General features: G+C 37.5%; 1 protein-coding gene across 1 annotated transcript; it reads right to left on the reverse strand.

Moving 5' to 3' along the window:
* Window positions 1-2,644: 2,644 nt before the first annotated feature.
* SPACA1 (sperm acrosome associated 1) lies at window positions 2,645-18,911 on the reverse strand. Its single transcript, XM_032650616.1, has 8 exons — window positions 18,774-18,911; window positions 18,629-18,692; window positions 16,071-16,127; window positions 11,213-11,314; window positions 10,356-10,462; window positions 9,250-9,385; window positions 3,330-3,450; window positions 2,645-2,801 (listed from the first exon to the last, which is right to left on the reverse strand). Exons 1-8 carry the CDS (start codon window positions 18,909-18,911, stop codon window positions 2,645-2,647), a joined length of 882 nt encoding a protein of 293 aa, XP_032506507.1.
* Window positions 18,912-21,121: the final 2,210 nt, after the last annotated feature.

The raw sequence follows: 21,121 nt of genomic DNA on the forward strand, positions 1-21,121 counted from the left end.
GCAGAGGCCAATGTCCTGGGGTCCAAAAGGAAGGTCTCTTTTTGGTATATAATTGCTTACATTTTTTTTACCTCCTGGATCCAGATGCAAAGTTCAAGGCTTTTTTTTGTGGATATTTTGGTGACCAGGAAAAGTAACAGATGTCTGGAATTTAGGAGTAGATGGGAACTAGAAGATGCCTCTGGCTTGGTCTGCCTAGAGAGGAAAGTGACTGGCCCCATTAATCTTTAGTGATGTGCAACAGAGACCCCATGGCCCATGGCAGCGAGAGATCCCCTTACACACAGACTATGACCAAGTGGCAAAAGACAGAGGGTTTTCATGAGACCTGGAGTGAGTTCATGGAGACCTGGAACATATTATAATCCACTTCAATATAAGATTTGTCGATTATTTGAACTTAATGCAGTGTGGTCATAGGACTTGAGAGAGGAGCTGTGGTCTTAGGAGGATGATTTCAAGAAAGTCCATCAAGGTGGGTCTGGATGAGTGAAAGGTCTAAGTAACACTGAAAGATCTAAGAGGGAAGGTGCTACTGTTGTCAAGCTGCATTGCTGACTTGTTGTGTGTTATACATTATGAAAGACTACCTCACTGAGCCTTGACTCCTCGTAGACAGACCTGCCAGAGAGTCCTGATCAAAAGTGTGTTTCTGAGTTGGGATGGCAGGCTTTCAATTTTGTTCCACAGACCACCAATAAGTTAGGAAAATATTGCACCTATATCCCCTTGTTGGAGAGTCACAATGTATATAACACCTTGATGGGAAGTCCTGTACTGAAGAGGTCTTTGACTCATTTGACCATGAAAACTTATTTTTCAGAAAACACGTGTCACTCAGGATAGTCTTACTAAGGCTGCTGTATCAAACAGTCTCTAACCCTCAGTGCTTAAAATAACACAGTTTATTTCTCTCTCATACTACATATCCACTGTTTATTGACTGGAGATCCTGTGCCATGTGGCCTTCCCTCTGGGATCCAAGGGGTCAGAGCAGCCACCATCTAAACATTTCTGGTTGTTCTAGCAGAGAGAAGGGTGAGCTCTGGATGTCTTCACAGTGAAATGTTCTAGACTGAAAGTGACATTTGAAATCTGGGCTCATAACTCATTGGCCAGAAGTAGTCACATGACCCCGCCCAATCACAAGGGGCGGAGGAGGTACTGCCCTAGCACATGGCTGGTAAGTAGAGAGCCAGGAACATCCAGTGAACAGCACTGACAACCAAACCTGTTAACCTGACTGAACATTAGTGGTCATTGAAGTATAGTTGGAAACGACTGCTGTTCATGGTTTTAAAAATAAGAATTGATAGTAATTACTATTCAAGAATGTCTAGCATCTATGCTAAAGTTACATGACCATACTTAATCAGGAATAAGAAGTGGGAAGGCTTTTTTCCCCACACTTATATGGGGGAAGAAGGGGTGTCACACACACACACACACAAATTCTTTTGAAAGATTTTATGAAAACAATTTCTTTTCACTTAAAATCCCTAGTGGAATTCCTACAACAGATAACAAAATAATTTTCCACCCAATTCTTCATTGCTTCTCTCAAATACAAATGCTGTATAACAAAAAGCATGGATAATTCTACAACACAGCCTCTGTCTAGGCTACCAGAGGCGGGTATACCATAAATGCCCATCTACAATGACTTTTTCACAGATGTGCAGAGTTAACGCTTTCATCAGATAAATCCCATAGTGATAGCAATAAAGTTGGCATACAGTTCATCTAAACAAAAAATTAAGTGTATTTTGTGCTACTATCATAGACTCTGAAAATTAAGTTCTGATGAAGTCTACCAAATCAAATTATCTAATGTCTTGTTATCTTGTCTTATAGTTGACCACAACTGTATCACATAATGACACAGCACAAAAAGCCAGTGATGATATCCAGATATAAGTTTTGAGATGTTATCACCCGCATACCAAACACAATGAAGGTACTTACCAGTGGTCATGCAAAACTCCTTAATTCACTGTTTCTGTGAGAATTACAGGGCATGTTAAATTCACGTCATTTACTCAGCCATCCCCAAGTTCCTCCTCAGTTCCTCCTTATATACTTCCTATACGCGATCATAATTAAATCACTTAATACATGTAAAATGCTTTGAGCAATGCTTGGCACGTAGTAGCTACTAAGTGTTGGTTGCTATCATTATTTCATGTGCTAAAAGTGATGCTTTGTATGTCACATGCCCTGCAGAGATTCTAAAGTATGGTTTGCTTTAAGCAAGTTCAATCCAGTGCTCCCAGCAGGGAGAAAGTCTAATATGCAAGGCATCTTCTATATATTATTTTCTTGTTTGTGACAGAACAGGCAAATCACCTTAGAAGTGATCAAAGTGATCAAAAATGTGTTTAAAAGATTTTGTGTGTGTGCCTCTAGATAAAAGCTACCAAGTGATTACTTGAAATGGTAAATGTTGAGAACAAATTTAAAACTTTTTGATAACTCCACCACAAAGATGCACTGATTAAAACAGCCCCTTCTCATATTACATTACCTTCAGACTATAATAAATCACTTACAATATTGTTAAAGTATTTCACTATATATTTTATTTTTATAATAATGAATCTGATATGCTCTAATCTCCTTTGGTTTGCTATACATCATCCATACATCATTCATTCCATTCACTTAAAGTATCATCTTCATGTCCAAGTATTTCTGTTGGTGATTGGCCAAGACAGGATGAATCTTTATATCTCACTGAACTCAGCTCAGACTGTATCTCAGGTGTCAAGGCTTTTGCCCCCCAGAAATCTTTGACTGCCGCCCTGGAAGAAAAACATTTTTTAAATCTTTTATGAAATGAAAACTAAATAGATTTATATTTAGTTTTCTATATATAGAAGTGCCTCCTTAGTCATGATTTATTTTTACTGTGTGGTGCACCAGCTGCATTGTGATAGTAGATGAGCCCTCAGATGTACCAGGGGGTGATACTCATGTAGGTATCAGAAATATTCTCATATAAATGAATTAGTAGGTTACAATAACCAACTTTAAAGTTGTGATAACTACAACTAGACAACACAAATATTAATTCAATAACTGTTTTTCTTTAGCAACTACTATGTAAAATTGTAAAAATTGCATTGAAAAGCTTTCTCATGGTTGGGGATCAAGTCATGAGATTAGGTAGCTTGAACTAGGAGAGTCTCAGGAGGGATGAAGAGAGTTGGACAGTTTCAAAACCCATGTGAGAAGCATCATGGACAGGGCCTTGGATTCAACAGAGAGGGAGGGGCAGACAAGGAGGACATCAATCAAGGGTGATGGCTTAGTTTCAGTCCTTCACCTACCAGTTTATAATTATGAAGATCAGTACAAAGACCACGAATATACACATAATAACTCCCATGGTCACAACCAAAACTAGGACTGCATCAATGTCTGGCCGGCTTGATCTTTTCATCTGCAATTCTAGAGAAAAAAACACCTGATGATTATTACTACTGGAAAATAAAAGAAAATGGATATCTAAATGGAAACTTTATATTTGAAAAACTCTAGAAAAATACAGAAAGAATTAGTGGAAGCAAAGTTATTGATGAACTTGCTCTGTGTGTTAGAAGTGTCCTTTTCAAACACACAGAAAAGTTGAAAGCATTTGACAATAAACATCCCACCACCTAGACACTACCATCAACATTTTAACTATCCCTCTATCCATACTCTTCTCAATCCATTGATTCATCTTATTTTTTGATGCATTTCAAGATAATTTGCTGATGTCTGCACACTTCCTACAAAATTCTTCAACAGGCATATCATTAACTAGAGTTCAACATTCGTTTATATTTTTTCTTTTGAGGTAAAATTTATGAACACCAAATTGCACAATGATCTTAAATGTGCATTTATTTAGTTTTGGCAAATGCAAACAGACATATATAATTCAAACCCCTGAATATACACAGAATATTACTATACCCCAAAAGTTTCCTCGAGCCCCCCCAGTTAATCCCTGCCCCAACCTCTAGGGACAACTACTGTCCTGATTTTCTTTCCCACCATAGATTAGTTCTGCCTGTTCTAGAACTTCATAGGAAGGGAAACATACATTAAGCATTCTTTTGTGTAAGGCTTTTTTACTCAGTGTAATGTTTTGGAGATTCAACCATATTGTTGAATGTATCAATAGTTTTTTTCTTTTTTATTACTGGGTACTATGCCTCAATTAGTTTATTCTATCTCCTACTGATGGACACCTATGCTGTTTCAGTTTGGGGTTACTATAAATAAACTGCTATGAACATTCTCACACCAGTCATTTTGCGAACATACATTTCCATTTCTCTTGGGTAAATACATATGAGTGGAACTGTTGGGTCATAGGGTAGAGGTATGCTTAGTTTTCCAAGAAACTGCAAGATCTTTTCCCAAACTGATTGTACTTGCTGTACTTGTTTTATAATTTTTTTTTCTCCCAGATTTTGGCTTGCCTATTCATTTTTCTAATGATTCCTTTTCTTTCTTTTTTTTCTTTGCGGTACGCGGGCCTCTCACTGTTGTGGCCTCTCCCGTTGCGGAGCACAGGCTCCGGACGTGCAGGCTCAGCGGCCATGGCTCATGGGCCCAGACGCTCCACGGCATGTGGGATCTTCCCAGACCGGGACACGAACCCGTGTCCCCTGCATTGGCAGGCGGACTCTCAACCACTGTGCCACCAGGGAAGCCCTCTAATGATTCCTTTTAAAGAGCTGAAGTTTTAAACTTTCTAACATAAGTTTCAGGTGTACAGCATTATAATTTGACATCTGTATCCACTACAAAGTGATCCCCACCACAAGTCTAGTTACCATCCATCACCATACAGTTGCACTCCCCCCTTCATCCATTTCACCCACCCCTGAATTCCCTTCCCCTCTGGCAACCAGTAATCTGTTCTCTGTATCTATGAGTGTGTTTTTGTTTTATTTTGTTTGTTTTTTTAGATTCCACATGAGTGAAATCTTTGTATTTGTCTTTCTCCAACTGACTTACTTCACTTAGGATTAATACCTTCAAGGTCCATCCACGCTGTTGCAAATGGCAGGATTTCATTCTTTTTTTATGGCTGAATAGTATTCTATTGTATGTATATATACCATATCTTTATTTATTCATCCACCAATGGACACTTAGGTGGTTTCTATATCTTGGCTATTGTAAATAATGCTGCAGTGAACATAGCGGTGCATCTATCTTTTTGAATTAGTGTTTTTTATGTTCTTTGGATAAATACCCAGAAGTGAAATAGCTGTCTTATGGTAGTTCTATTCTTTATTTTTTGAGGAATCTCCATACTGATTTCCATAGTAGCTGCACCAACAATGCACAGGGGCTCCCTTTTCTCCACATCCTCTCCAACATTTGTTATTTCTTGTCCTTTTTGATAATAGCCATTGTAACAGGTGTAAGGTAATATCTCTTTGTGGTTTTGATTTGAAATTCCCTGATTAGTGATGTCAAGCATATTTTTATGTGCCTGTTGCCCATCTGTATGTCTTCTTTGGAAAAAATGTCTATTCAGATCTTCTGCCCAATTTTCAATCAGGTTGTTTGTTTTTTGTTGTTGTTGATTAGTGTGAGTTTTTATATATTTTGGCTATGAACCCCTCATCAGAGATATCATTACAAATGTCTTCTCCCATTCCATAAGTTGTCTTTTCGTTTTGATGATGGTTTCCTTTGCTGTGCAGAAGCTTTTTAGTTTGATGTAGTCCCATTTGTTTACTTTTGCTTTTGTTTCCCTTGTCTTTGAGTCAGATCTACAAAAATATCACTAAGACCTATATCAATAAGGTTACTGCCTATGTTTTTTCTAGGAATTTTATGGTTTTAGGTCTTACATTCAAGTCTTTAATCCATTTTGAGTTAATTTCTGTGTATGATGTAAGATAGTGACCTTCTTTCATTCTTTTGTATGTGGCTGTCCAGTTTTCTCAACACAATTTTTTGAAGATGAAGTTTTTAATTCTGATGAAGCCTAATTTAGCAATCTTTCCTTTATGGTGATTGTTTTTTGTCATGTCTAAAAAGAAACTTGCCTACTCCTGAATCATACAGATACTCTCTTATGTTTCCTTTTTTAAGCTTGATGGTTTTAGCTTTTACATTTAGGACTATAATACATCTCTAATTTTTGTATACATTGTAAAGTAGGAATTGAAGCTCATTCTTCTTCATATGAATAGCCAAACACCACTTTTAAATCAGCATTCTCTCCCATATCTTTCTGTTCTTCCTGAAAATAATGCTATTATGGAGACATGACCAGTTTACCATATGCATTATAACACTGCTACATTGTAAACTGATAAAAATTCAATTTATATCAAGCATTACTTACTTAGTGAATTATGTAGTTTTCTTTTGGCTATTCCTGGCCCCTTAATCGTAGACTCATAAAAGATTCATGTGGGGGAGGGCCAGAAAGGTCATCTTATACAACTTTTATACAGATAAGCAAACCAACATCCAGGGAGACATAATGATTTGTGCAAGCTATGTTTTATGTATTTTAGTATTTTGGTAAGTACCACTCTAACAGAATTAGTCTCATATATGGGCAATCCCAACTGCTTATTCATCTGGATTTTCTTCCTGTTCTTTAAACACCATGCAGTATAATCTACCATTTTCCTTGGTAATTCTAGAGCTATAAACTCAATTTAGTAATCTCGCTAAATAGTTCCAAGTATGGTAGAGAATTTATATCATATTTATATTCCAACGTTGTTGGATTTTAAAAATCTTTTTATTTTTGATAATTTTAGATTTATAGAAGCAGTGGGATTTTTTAAGCTCAAATTTAAAAAAACCTTTTAGGATTAAAACTTGAGAAGAAGAAATGCAAAATTTCTTTCCATTTATCTACTACCCTGCAATACTAGCCAAGAGAAGATGGAGAATGAGAGGTATAAAGATTTTGGTTCATTTCAATGGTAGTCTTCTTGCAAGGGTCCCTTAGATTACTTTTGTATCTAATAAAAAGATAGTCTGCATTTCTACTGAAATTTTCTGATGAAAAACAGGCTGAATTTCGATGCTCTCACTTTTTAGAAAAACTAAGTTTATGTTTATATTAGTTTCTCAGGGCCACCATAACAAAGTACCACTAACTAGGTGGCTTAAAAACAACAGAAATATATTGTCTCACAGTTTTGGAAGATAAACGTCTGAACATAAGGTGATGGTAAGGCCATGCTCTCTCCAATGGCTCTGGGGAAGGATCCTTCCTTTCCTCTTCCAGCTTCTGGTAGCCCCAGATGTTCCTTGGCTTGTGACAGCACAACTCCATGTGTCTTCACATGGCTGTCTTCTCCCCACGTGTCTTTGAGTCTTCACATACATTCTCCTGTCTCTCTGTGTGTCTGTGTCTAAATTTCCTTCTTCTTATAAGCACACTAGTCATATTGGATTAAAGGCCCACTCTCCTCTAGTGTGTATGATTTTGTCTTAACTGAATTAATTACATCTGCAACCACCCTATTTCCAGACACAGTCACATTCCTGAAGTTCTAGGAGTCTGGACTTGAAAGTATCTTTTCAGGGGGACATAATTCAATCAAAACCATGCCTAATTATGAAAGACAACTATTGTGGAAGTGAAAAACCTGTTATATGAGAGAATGGATGGGACATTTTCATTAATTAAACCATATTTACCCTGAAAATATTTCAATCATGCATTCGTTTCAAGCCAGTACCATATTGTGTGAACATTTATAGCCAAAATATTCGTTTGATGTCTAAAGAGCCAAAAGGGTCTGTCACAGCGGTATGCCCAATTGTCCTTTTTAAAAGAAACTATTTAATAAATACCAAAGTTTTCTGAAAACATTTTGTCATTTAACCAGTGCATGTGCTGAGATGGCAGAGCTACCCCACCAGCCTTGGACAGCTACAAGAGAGAAAAATCAACTTTGTCTCACTTGCTGACACTGGGGTCTGTGCTCCAGCCCTTAGCTTACACATGTTGCCTTCTAACATAGGAAGAGCTAACCACTACTAAGCTGTCCTAACAGAGACCAAGCTGTGGGGAATATAACTGAGAATGGCCTTTGAATCCTTTAATATCCTGAACTATGGCTCACTGAGATACTTTTTAGTTTATGATGTTTGGTCCTTTTTTGCCTTTTATAGCACTTTATTGAAATTATCCTTTTAATAACACCTGTTATCCCAACATAGGAGTAAGGTTATTAGCTTTCACCATAAAGATGGTTTTTTAAGGACACTGAACAACACATCAAAGAAAGTTATAGTTTATTTTTTAAAATCACCCCCAAAACACCTTATCTTGTTTCCAGTTCAATAAAGGGTGTTATGTTTCATGGTATCTCTAGACTGTAGCTTGAGTTCTTTACTTGGGATTGAGAAATAGCTTCAAGAAATCCATGAACTCTCTTAAAATTATGGGTAACTTTTGGCATGTTAGTATATGTGGGTATTTTTCTGGGAAAAGCCTCCCGAGCCTTGATTGGATTCTCAAAAGAACTTGTGACCAAACCCCTCACACACCCAAAAACACAGATGACAACAATAAAAATGGTTAAGAGCAACTCAACAAAAGGAAATAATTATTTGGATATAGAAGACATCATAATTTAAATTGAAAAGACATGCACATGGATCCTTTATGCAAGGGAAGCACAGTTTCTAACATGTAAAATTATGTTCGGGTCAAGATTTGCCTTTTGTGACATATATTGAGGACTGTATTGTTTCATAAAAAAATGTCTTCAAATGAATAATTTTTAAAAAGATGTGCTTTGACATAACGTTTCTTAATTTTATTTATTTTACGGTATCAAAACTTTTGTTAAGCATCCATTAGAATTCTATGTATCCATTTTCACCTCTGTGATAGAAGTAAAAGTAAGAATATAATTCAAGTTAAAGGACTGTTCTTTGGAGATACTTCAGGAATACACCAGTTTCCCAAAGTGAGGTACATCTGACTCTCTTTGTGGAAAAAAATAAGAATTAAGTATTACCTTGTAGAAAAGTCTAAATGGTATAAAACTAGTGGTTCCCAAAATGTGATCTCTGGACCAACAGCACCTAGGAACTTGTTTGAAATGGAAATTCTTGTGCCAGCTCCACTAAAGATCTACAGAATCAGAAATTATAGGGGTTGGGCTAATGATCTGTGTTTCAACAAGACCTCCAGGTGATTTTGATGTGCTTTGAAGTTTGAGATATAAGCAAACCAAAACATTGCTGGGTACTTACCAGTTGTTGTATAGATTGTGAATTTAATAGATGCTACTATTTCGTTATTATCCAACGTTTCACACTCAAAAGCCTTGGGGTGAGTATCCCTGTGAACCTCCAGGATTGCTGAATCATTTGCAAGTATAATGGCTTGCTATTTTAAAAGAAAAAAAAAGGTATCAACATTCTTCATGAAAACTTAAGATCAGGAAACAATTTATTTCTTGTAACAAAATAAGAGTCATTTTCTCTCATTCTAGTACAGTAATTAATTATGCACATGTATTTTAAAATCAGATAATCCAGATAACAAGTACCAACTTCCTGCCTGTGTGAAGCAGGGCAAGTTACTCTCTGCATCTCAGCTGCAGCTGGTCCTCCATATCCTTGGGTTCCATGTCAGTGGACTCAACCAACCGGAGATTAAAAATATTCAGAAAAAAAATTCCAGAAAGTTCCAAAAAGCAAAACATGAATTGGTTGCACAGTAGTATTTACTTGGCATTTACATTTTATTTACAACTATTTATATAGCATTTACATTGTATTATAAATAATCTAGAGATGATTTAAAGTATATGGGAGGATGTACTTATGTTATATGCAAATACTATGCCATTTTCCATATGGAACTTGGGCATCCCCAGTTTTGGTATCTGAAGGGGTCCTGGAATCAATCCCCTGAGCATACTGAGCAACAACTGTATTTATCTGTAAACGGGTATAATGACAGGAATTACCTCATAGATTTTTATGTGAGTAAAAGAAACTCTAGCACTTTGTGTATGTCTGGCACTGAATAAGTCCTCTATTAATGTTAGCTACTGTTATCAGTACTGTTTGTACTATGTATACAAATGAAACTATTGCTTCCAAAATAGAACACTTTACATAAAATAGGTGTTTTTAAGTTCTGATAGTAGCTGGCCCTAAGGCATATGTAAAGTCTTAGCCTCCCTAAGCAATGAAAAAATTTAAATCCCAATAATAATAAAGTTGTATGATTTTAACTTCATTTTTGCAAACTGCTTTTAAAGAGAAAGTTTTCTGAGAGTCATCAAGCACTGGGAAACAAATTTTATCACTCACTAGAAAGCATCAAATTACATACATTCATTACTCACTTGGTCTGGCCTTAGAAGTCTCCAAATATATTTGAAACGGTTTATAGGAGATGTATGAACACATGCTAGCCTAACACTTTCAAGACTTTCTGAAATTGGTTTACCCCCTGAAAAAAAGAAAAATTAAATACATATATACCAATGGGCACTGTAAACTGCTTTATACACAATACTACTTTTAAAAGTCACTTCCAACTTTAAAACCAATTACATGCTGGAAGTTAGCAAATGTATTACTGAAAGTTTGACTGTAGAGGAGCAGAGAGGCATCAAAGATTAAGTCGCCAAAAGAGGCAGGTAGAAAACACCATACCTGTCTGTTCCTTCAGCAGAATAAATCGTGAAGAAGAGATAGCAAGGGCAAACTACTTAGTGATCTATTAAACTTTGAGATCTACTAGTGGCTTCCAATTTACTGGTTAGGGTCAGAACCTCCCTCCCGCCCCATACACTCCGCCCCTTCCATGTTTAAAGATAATGGAATCTGACTAGTGAGGTGGTATAGAGTGGCTCTCGAAGTTCCCAAGGTAGGGTTTACCAGTCTACTGATAAGCTGTCACGACCAAAGTGTCAAAAGCGTTTCACTGGAGGACAGCCTCAACCACAGACCCTGAGTGCAATACGGTTCCAGTGTACTAGAGAGAATATATGTTAAATTTTACACATCACTGAAAAAATGTGAAGCAAAAGTAGAAAGAGTTGTAACTGTCTAGAGAAGTGGAAGCTTAAGTTTTCTTATGAATTCCTTTCAGTATATCATTTGATCACCTCCTTCCACTCACGGCAACCTGAGGTTAAGGATATTTCCCCAGAGTAAATGCTTCCTCAGTCTCCCTCCAATACATAGGCCAACTCACAGCCACAATCTACTGGTCCACGACATTCTTCCACCCGTAGGATACATTTGGATTCACTCCCAGGGCATCCATTTGTTAATATAACTTCTCTTATACCAACACCTTTGGTAAAAGAAATCAGCAAATGTTAAAAATAATAATAATTCCAGAGTTCCTTTACTTTTGCACCTAGGTCTTTTTGAGACTTTTCTCCTAATTTCAGAAATTAAATTCCTAAATTCAGGGTAATAACATTTAGATATTTTTAGGTCCCTCATTTTGAATTATTTCATAAAACAGCATTTTCCAAAGCGAGTTACATGAAACACTATTTCCTCTGGTTGTTAGCATAAGAAAAAGGATTCCATGATTATATACATTTGGAAATTATACATTAAAATTAAAGGAACCTCTTTCCTCAGAATTTTAGGGGAACTTTTAATATGCTATTAATGTGCTTTTATGTGGAAACTTTCATTGATCTAAGATGTAAAACTTTTACATTTTAACATCTTTGAAATCAGAATGCATCTTAGAATTGACAGCGTGTCAAGAATGGCAGCATTTTTCCTTTTTTAGAGATGCATAAAATGTGATTATCACAGCCAAGGAAGTCTTAGATTTGATGAAATACAGTAGTACACAGGATCTTCTAAATTTATTTGACCATGGAACTTTTTTGTTGGGGGGTGGGGTGGGTTGAGCTTGCAGAGGAAATTACAAAAATTACATTTTAACATAAATGATGCTTTTTAATATCTAAATTGGTAAAAATCCCTGTATTAAATACATCAGGATAGACTATTAATGACCAAATCTCCATTTCCAAAAAGATACTCTCATTAGAATTGCAATACATTTCAGAGCAAGAAATCTTGTCTTTACTGACTGATCTCAGATCTCCACTGAGTTTGCCTTACCATCACCAAAATTGAAGGAAATGATAAAAGCTGGTTCAGTGACGTGCTGAACATGTCCTGTGATAAATGACCTGTGATTAAGACTCTGTTGTCACAGGCTAAGGAATAGCCCATCTTGATATCCTTTCTACCAGATTCCCTCTTTCAGTCCCTGCAAGATGTTAATCATAAAACCCATTCTTAAGGCAAGGGAAAGTTGAAGTCTAGAGATGGCTTATAACAGCACTCCTCAAACTTCAGAGTGATTGCAAAACACCTGGAGACATACTAACATGTGAATTCTGATTCAGTAAGTAGGTCTGCAGTAGGTCCTAAGGTTCTGCATTTCTAACAAGCTCTCGGTCGATGCTGATATAGCAAGTCTGTGGACCAAACTTTGAGACACAAAGGAGAGTACTCCATATAAGATAAAGAGAAGGAAGGTTGGAGGGGGAAAGGTCTCTTGACTAAAAGAGATGCTTAAGAATGGCTGCAGAATGGCTCCCCTTGAATTTATGAATGGCACTTCTCTAGAGGCATAGCCTTATTCTGAAATGCGTATTTTCCAAGCAGGTATTTTATGCATTTATTTAGCCAGATACAGTTTATCGTAATGATGTGTGCAGATGTGAGATTTTCTGTAAGTCCATACTTAAAAATCTGCCTGTGTATTCCAAGAAAAGAAAACTTTTTGACTGCTAAAATATTGTTTTGGGGTTCAACAGAATTTTCACTAAAGCATTTTTTCCTTTAAATAGTTGTTATAAATTGAAAAGATTTCTTAATACTTAAAATTATAGATGTGAAATATTGCCTTTTATGGTTTATTTTCTTTTTAGAGCTTATCACCATCTGACATATTACATGTTTTACATATTATTGGGTGGGCCAAAAGGCTCATTCGATTTTTTCTGTAAGATGGTTCCAGTAGCACTTAGTTGTCTTTAACTTCATTCAAAACAATTTTGTTAGATAGTATGTGACAGCTATCATATCAGCGTGCATTTAAAAAAAGACTTATCAAAATTGGTGAATTTTTGTGTAGCCATTTTAATATTGAAGATGGAAGAAAAAAAGCAACATTTTTGGGCATATAATGCTTTATTATTTCAAGAAAGGTAAAAATGCAACTGAAACGCACAAAAAGATTTGTGCAGTGTATGAAGATGGTACTGTGATGGACTGAACATGTCAAAAGTGGTTTGTGAAGTTTTGTGCTGGAGATTTCTCACTGGACGATGCTCCACAGTTAGGTAGACCAGTTGAAGTTGACAGCAATCAAATCGAAACAGTAATTGAGAACAATCAATGTCATACCATGCAGGAGATAGCCGACATACTCAAAAATATCCAAATCAAGCGTTGAAAATCATTGACACCAGCTTGGTTATGTGAATCGCTTTGATGTTTGGGTTCCAGGTAAGTTAAGCAAAAAAACCCTTCTTGACCATATTTCTGCATGCAATTCTCTACTGAAAAGTAATGAAAACATTCGTTTAATGAAAACGTTCCATTTTTAAAACAAATTGTGACAGGCAATGAAAAGTGGACGTTGTAACCATGTGGAACGGAAGAGATTATGGGGCAAGCGAAATGAACCACCACCAACCACACCAAAGGCTTGTCTTCATCCAAAGAAGGTGATGTTGTGTATACAGTGGGATTGGAAGGGAGTCCTCTATTATGAGCTCCTTCGGGAAAACCAAACGATTAATTCCAACAAGTACTGCTCCCAATTAGACCATCTGAAAGCGGCAATCGACGAAGTGTCCAGAATGAGTCAACAGAAAACGCATAATCTTCCAGTAGGATAATACAAGATTGTGAGTTTCTTTGATGACCAGGCGAAAACTGTTACAGCTTGGCTGGGAAGTTCTGATTCATCCATCATATTCACCAGACGTTGCACCTTCAGATTTCCATTTATTTTGGCCGTTACAAAATTCTCTTAATGGAAAAAATTTCAATTCCCTGGAAGACTGTGAAAGGCACCTGGAACAGTTCTTTGCTCAAAAAGATAAATTATGAAGTTGCCTGAAAAATGGCAGAAGGTATTGGAGCAAAAGGGTGAATATGTTGTTCAATAAAGTTCGTGGTGAAAATGAAAAATGTGCCTTTTATTTTTACTTAAAAAACTGAAGGCACTTTTAATCTCTTTGCCCCTACCAAAAAATATGTTCTTTGAAGGCAGAGAATTTCCACTTCTTTGTTCACTGCTTTATTCCTAGCACCTATAACAATACCTGACACAGAGTAGGCAAGAATAAAAAAACAGAAAACAAAAAAAAATTGCTGAATAAACAAATATAATTTCTGAAGCACATCTTTTTTTAAAAAAATTTATTTACTTATTTTATTTTTGGCTGCTTTGGGTCTTTGTTACTGCACGTGGGCCCTCTCCAGTTGTGGTGAGCGGGGGCCTCTCCCATTGCGGAGCACGGGCTCCAGGCTTCAGTAATTGTGGCACGTGGGCTCAGCAGTTCTGGCGCACGGGCTTAGTTGCTCCGCGGCACGTGGGATCCTCCCGGACCAGGGCTCGAACTCATGTCCCCTGCATTGGCAGGCAGATTCTTAACCACTGCACCACCAGGGAAGTCCCTGAAGCACATCTTTAAATAATAGAGTAGGACAGTATCAATTACTAGAATTGTCATAAAAATAATTCTCTACCTGTGAAAATTTCTCAAGTAAGCAGCCAGAAGATGTAATTTGCAAATGAATAAACACAGATTTATTACACAGAATTCCTCTAACTTTCTGACTCTGACACACTAAGAAGTTAAAGTAAAAAACAGGTTTCAAACTATCTCAAGAGACAGAAAGTACAATAATGGTTGCAAGGGGCTGGGGGGAGTGGGGAATTACTGTTGAATTGGTGCAGAGGTTTCAGTTTGGGATGATGAAAAGGTTCTGGGGTGGATCATGGTAATGATTGCATGACAATGTGAATGTGCTTAATTTCACTAAATTGTACCTTCAAAAAATTGTTAAAGTAGTAAATTTTTTGTTAAGTCTATTTTAACATCATTTAAAAAATGCTATCTCAAAAACAATTCAGGCACAATTTTTGACCAAAAAATAAAAAACGTACATATTGTTCTGATCCATACCTGCATGGACTTTCTGTCTTCTTATCCTCTGGTTTTTGTCCTTCCCTCCTGTCACTGTCTTTTTTCCAAGGCAGATTCTATTTAGAATAAACTTAATTTCATTGTGAATTATCTACTGTCTTCTTAGCACACTAGCCTATAGTGGTTCTCAAAAGATGGTCTTCTAAAAAGCAGCATCAGCTTCATTTATGAACTTGTTTAGAAATACAAATTCTTAGACCCCTTCAAAGGCCTAGTGAGTTAGAAATTTTGAAGTAGGCCTAGCAATCCATGTTTTAACAAGCCCTGCAGGCACCTAGGGTGAACACTTAAGTTTGAGAAACACTGGTCTATTATAGCATGTGTAGTCTTAATCCCACCCCCACGTAAGAGATTTTTATGTCCAATTTCTATTCAAGGAATGATCAAAATAAGTCATAGTTTTTGAATATTATTTTCCCCACAAAGCCAATACCTCTTTTCTCTAAAACATGACATATAAATTGGGAAAATGTATCATTTAGAATAGACTATTATAAATAAAGTAAATTTCTTGATAGATTTGCCAGCACAGTATGTGGAAGACATCTGTGAGATGCATCAGAAGATCTTTCATCTTCTGAACATCTGTGAGATAAAGTTTTACTTTGGTGAAAGCAGTTTATGTGCCCCTCCCCCCAAAATATATACATATAGGGAGTTGGCTTAAAGTAAGACTTACAGGTTATGAACTGAAAATATCCTACCTTGTAAAGCAATCAGTTTGAGTTTTGTGTGTAAATCATAGATATTAGAAATAGAAATCAGTGAGAGATGAATGAGAGTACACATTGTTTTTACCCCCCCCCCCCGCCCCAATACAATGTTATTTATCTGCTCTATGCTACTTACCGCATGTAACGGTGCACATCCCAAATTCTACTTCTTTGACTACTGTCCTACTTGAAACTAAACATAAATGCAAAAATACATTATTTAATCATAGGAAAACTTTTCTAAGTGAAGAACTCTTACTTGGGGATGGAGGATACAAGCACTTATCATATGGGAAGCAGACATTTTTAAAGTTTTATTAAATCAGAAAAGCAATGCCATTCCTAGTACATCTTCTATTACTGTTTAAATCAAAAGAAAACTAAACCTTTGAAGAATTAAATTAGGAGATAACTTACAAAGATTTATGTTTAAACCTTGTACATAATTTAAAAATAATGTTTTTCATCAGTGTAATACATGGTGAGTTAAAGTTATATAGGAGGTCAGAAAAACACAAAAAAGCCTGCCAATTATAGGGCCCAATTTTTTCTATTCTCTGTTTTCCAAAAAAATTTGAGTGTGTTATTTCTACCCAAAAAGAAGTAGTTATGCAAAGTGTTCATTAAAATTATGTTATAGATTGGTTCTACTCATTTTCAGGTTAAGATGGTAAATTATTCCTAAGAATTTATTTTGACACTTTATTTAGCAGGATAATCTAGGAATATATAAGTATTCGAGTAGCTAAATATTGTTGGTTTTAAATCTCAAGTTTCTCTTTTTCTAATTGTTCTGAAATCTGACATGAATTCCACTAGCTGTAGCATATAATCAATTCTTCATAACTCAGATTAGGACTAAAAGCTCAATAAAAATAAATCTTAAATGAGGTGCTAGAAGGTAATTTTTAAAAGGCATTATGTCCTGAGGCAACAATATTACATGGGACTATGCATCAAAATTGGAGTCCAAATTGCTACTCTACCACTAATTAGCTTTTCTGAGTTCAGGCAAATTCCTTCAACTGTGTCAGGCCTATTTAACCCCTCTGCAAAATTTGGAAAGGAGAACCTATCTGATTATCATAAGAATTAAACATGATAAAGTACATGCAAGCATTCTGTAACTTGTTTAGCCCTACCAGCATTCATAAGAGAGCATAACCTCATTCACACTTCATTCATTTTGTACTTATTAATTTCATATAATTCTAAGATTTTTTCCTATTTTGATTATTGTAATTTTTCATAAACACTTCTATACTTATAAGCACCAAATACAGTGCCTTGAATATACAGCAAGCAAATATACACTTGATGTATATATAAGTAAATCAATATTGACTTTGTGAAATAATTTGGACTATGACTCTGATCAATTACGAATTGACATTTTTGCTTGAAATGCTTGGATACCTTCTGCTGGTACATTATGAAACACAAATTTGAATCTAAGGCATTATAACTCCATCACTTAGCCTAAACTCTAGCATTTACAGATAGAACTATCCCTTGACCAGTTTAAATTGTTAATTACTTTTAAAACTAGAGGGAAGCAATAGCTACTATGCTTTAGAACATGTTCTTTTCTACCCTAGTCCTCTTTTTCATATTTCCAAAGTCAAGGACTTCTCCAAGCTCTGTGAAATGTAATGTTATCAAGGCAGTACAAACCTCAATTCCACCATTAACATCAGATAGTCAATTTCTTTATGTTCCTGAGGGTCACTATCCATCATCAGGAAGTAAAAGAATGGCTGATAAATACAGCACCTACTTTGTACTTATAGGAGACATAAGACTGCCAAGGATATTTAAAAGAATCTCAGATGGGCCAATTTATGGAGGGAAGAGAAGTATTCTCCTTTAGATGGCTGAAAACCTGCAACTGACCTTTTACCTACAAGCACGTGAGCTACTAATCAATATAACATGTACCACAGCTTGTCAAGTTTTATTGCTTAGTGAGCCAGGAGAATAAGGCAAATTTATGTATCAAACACAGGCTCAGTCTTTGTTGGTTAACATGTATTTTATCACCTAACAAAGCCTCTAGTTGGATCCCCTTATTGGTGTTTTCTACTGCCACCGTTCCTTTGTGACTCAAAGTTGAACTTACAAATAAAACACTATCACACTGCAGAGGTGCTCAAGGGTGGAGGCTGCATGAAGCTGACACGGGGCTTCCGGGGAATTTTGTCAGCATCTTGTTTTATCTAGATGTGTCACCGTGAGGGGAATTGGGAACTCCCTTGAGTTCTAACCCAAAGTGCAAATGTGAAAAAAGGAGTAAGACCTCAGGCACTTTGGAACTTCAAGAAAAAAAAAAAAAAGTCTGCAATGGAAAGGAAAAAACATAACTGCAAGGGGAGTCAAAATCGGTCCCCGTGGTGGGAAGCTACTCTCTGATGCTTAAAAAAATAATCACCTATTCCCTTGTCCAGAGCAATATTTTGCAGTATTTCTGTAGCAATTTCTATACATGTGCTCGTTTATCTTGCTCTGGTCTTGGAGAATTAGCACATCTTTTTTTAAGGCCATGAGGTGTGCGATAATGTATAAATTCGGGGTTGTTTTTGAGAGAGAGCTCTACAGATGTTAACTTGGATAATTCTCATCGTCCTCAAAGAGCAGGGAAGGCTTGACCCTCAAAGGGTGCCTGCGGGTCCCCGCCAAGGAGCCTCCCACACTTACCATCCTCGTTGGCCTCAGCCGGGGGCTCGTTCTCGGCCTCGCTGTCGTTTTCAGCCTCCTCCTCGGCCTCGTTCTCGCCCTCGGCCTCGTTCTCGTTCTCGCCCTCGCCCTCACCCTCGCCCTCGCCCTCGCCCTTGCCCTCGCCCTCACCCTCGCCCTCGTTGGCCAAGCTGGGATCCTGGGCCACGGTGACGATCTCGAACGTTGACTGGAGGCCCGCCAGGAGCAGCCAGCCGACTGTCAGCAGCAGCCCGTCTGAGCAGCCTGCGCCCCCGGGGCCCATGGTTCTCGGCCCGCACGGCCGCCCAAGGTGCAGTCGCAGCCGCCCGCTCCCGATGAGAGGTGCTTCGAAGAGAGGAGAAGCCCAACTCCGAACGCCCACACCGTGCCCCGGCAACCACTGAGGCGTCACGGAACGTCACCATCGTGCTGGGCCCACTGAACGCCCGTAGGCCTGACCGCAGCGGTCCCGCGGGCCACTTCCGACGGCGCTCGGGTCCACCCCGCCCCTTCCGGCGTTCTAGGCCAACCCGGCACGCTGGGCGGGTCCATGCCTTCGCACTTCCTCATTAGGCGAGCTGCCAGCCAACTGCTGGGAGTGGCCGTTTTCCCTCACCCTGCTTTGTGCTAAAAGGTGCTCGTCCTTCCTGCATTTACGCCTCAACAAACCAGACTCCCTAGAGCCCAAGCACTCTCTATATGACTTGGCTTCAAATTACTTATGCACAATAGCCAACTCGGCGTGCATCAAGAATGATTCACCATGGCCTTGTTAAGTAGGTTGCCCCAAACTTGATCCGTATCTGCAGGTGAGGCTTGATTTGTAGAGGATATAGGGGGTGCACTTTCTCTCTTTGATCTGAACACTATTGCTGTTGCAGCTCAGGCATGTACTCACGTTTTAAGAATTTGTGCAGTGCCATGAGCTCCGCGTGGGGCTTCGTTGCAAGGTGGGGGTAAAGGAAAGGAGAGGGGAAGATGCAACTACTGTCAAACTAGTTCTTCTCCTTTCTCTATTTGGATAGCTGATGTTTTGGGAACCAAATGTAGGACTTAACCTTTGTCTCTTGTGAATGCCTATCTTCGTGCTTTTGGCCTACTTTTTAAGGTCCCATTGAGATTCTTCTGAAATCTGATTCTGTTGCCTTAATATATTAGATATTTCTCCCAAGTTTGATTTGGAAAAAGTTTCCTTCAGATCACCAACAAAATGTTTAAAAGGGCAACAGGTCAAGAATAGAGCACTAAGACGTCAGTCTCTAACAATGATCCACTAATCCACACGTTGATTTAACCCAAGAATCAATTCTTTTACTAAAAAAGAGTTCTGTCTTTTACTAAGGTTGAATCAGACTGGACGCTAGAATACCTTGGCATTCCCACTTGAATCAGTAGAAAATATTAGAGGTAAGTGTAACTCCCCACTGCCCTCTTGATGGTACTTAGTAGTATCACTGTGTCCAATTTTGTCATAGAAAGAAATGAAATTCAGTTAGGTTCCTTCAGTTAATGGTGTTAATTTCAAGAGGTCAGCTCTAATTAATTAAAATTTCTTGAAGAATAGACTCATAGGCTTTTTGAGTCAAAGAAAGCTTAGAAATAATCTAACACTCCAAGTTCCTTATTTTTAGGTGAAGAGATTAAGAACTGGAGAGACAGGGGGTGGGGGGGGTGATGAATTGTGCGATTGGGATTGACATGTATACACTGATGTGTATAAAATTGATGATGAATAAGAACCTGCTGTATAAAAAAATAAAATAAAAAGAACTGGAGAGATTAAATGACTCACCCAAGATCATCCAGAAAATTATCTGTAGTGCAGGGCCTCACAACCACATTTCCTGAATGCTCATTCAATGCTTAGTGTTTCATATAATTTAAAATTAACAATGAAGAAGCAGTCAGTGGGTAGTCAAGAGTTCAAGGACTGAAAACAAATTAGGGTTAAAATTTTTTTATCTTGTTATTCCACATTTGATTTGACCTAATAGCTATAATGTGGTATTAAGAAAATATTGATGAATAGATGGTTTGATGGATTTCTGTCTCGGGTTTGAAACAAAGCTCATTTGGCTATGTTTCTATATAATATTATCCCCTACCTTGAGGTTTAATGTCTAAATTCATATGACACATGGGCTGAAGAGTAATCTACTACAGAGTGAACTTCAGGCATAAACTGGCTTTTTTTTTTTTTTTAACATCTTTACTGGAGTATAATTGCTTTACAATGGTGTGTTAGTTTCTGCTTTATAACAAAGTGAATCAGTTATACATATACATATGTTCCCATATCTCTTCCCTCTTGCATCTCCCTCCCTCCCACCCTCCCTATCCCACCCCTCCAGGTGGTCACAAAGCACCGAGCTGATATCCCTGTGCTATGCGGCTGCTTCCTACTAGCTATCTACCTTATGATAAACTGGCTTTTGGAACATATGTACAACCAGCCTCAGCAGACTAACAGCAAAGCAAGTAACTGAGAAACCT

Source organism: Phocoena sinus, chromosome 12, assembly GCF_008692025.1.
Source record: "Phocoena sinus isolate mPhoSin1 chromosome 12, mPhoSin1.pri, whole genome shotgun sequence".
NCBI classification, from domain to species: domain Eukaryota; kingdom Metazoa; phylum Chordata; class Mammalia; order Artiodactyla; family Phocoenidae; genus Phocoena; species Phocoena sinus.

Coding starts and splice junctions, on each gene's coding strand:
- SPACA1 (XM_032650616.1), bottom strand. CDS start 18,911: ATGGGCCCCGGGGGCGCAGGCTGCTCAGACGGGCTGCTGCTGACAGTC. Junction 16,128..18,628: donor GGCTGAGGCCAACGAGGATG/GTAAGTGTGGGA, acceptor ATTTATGTTTAG/TTTCAAGTAGGACAGTAGTC. Junction 9,386..10,355: donor GACTTCTAAGGCCAGACCAA/GTGAGTAATGAA, acceptor CTTTTAAAATAG/CAAGCCATTATACTTGCAAA.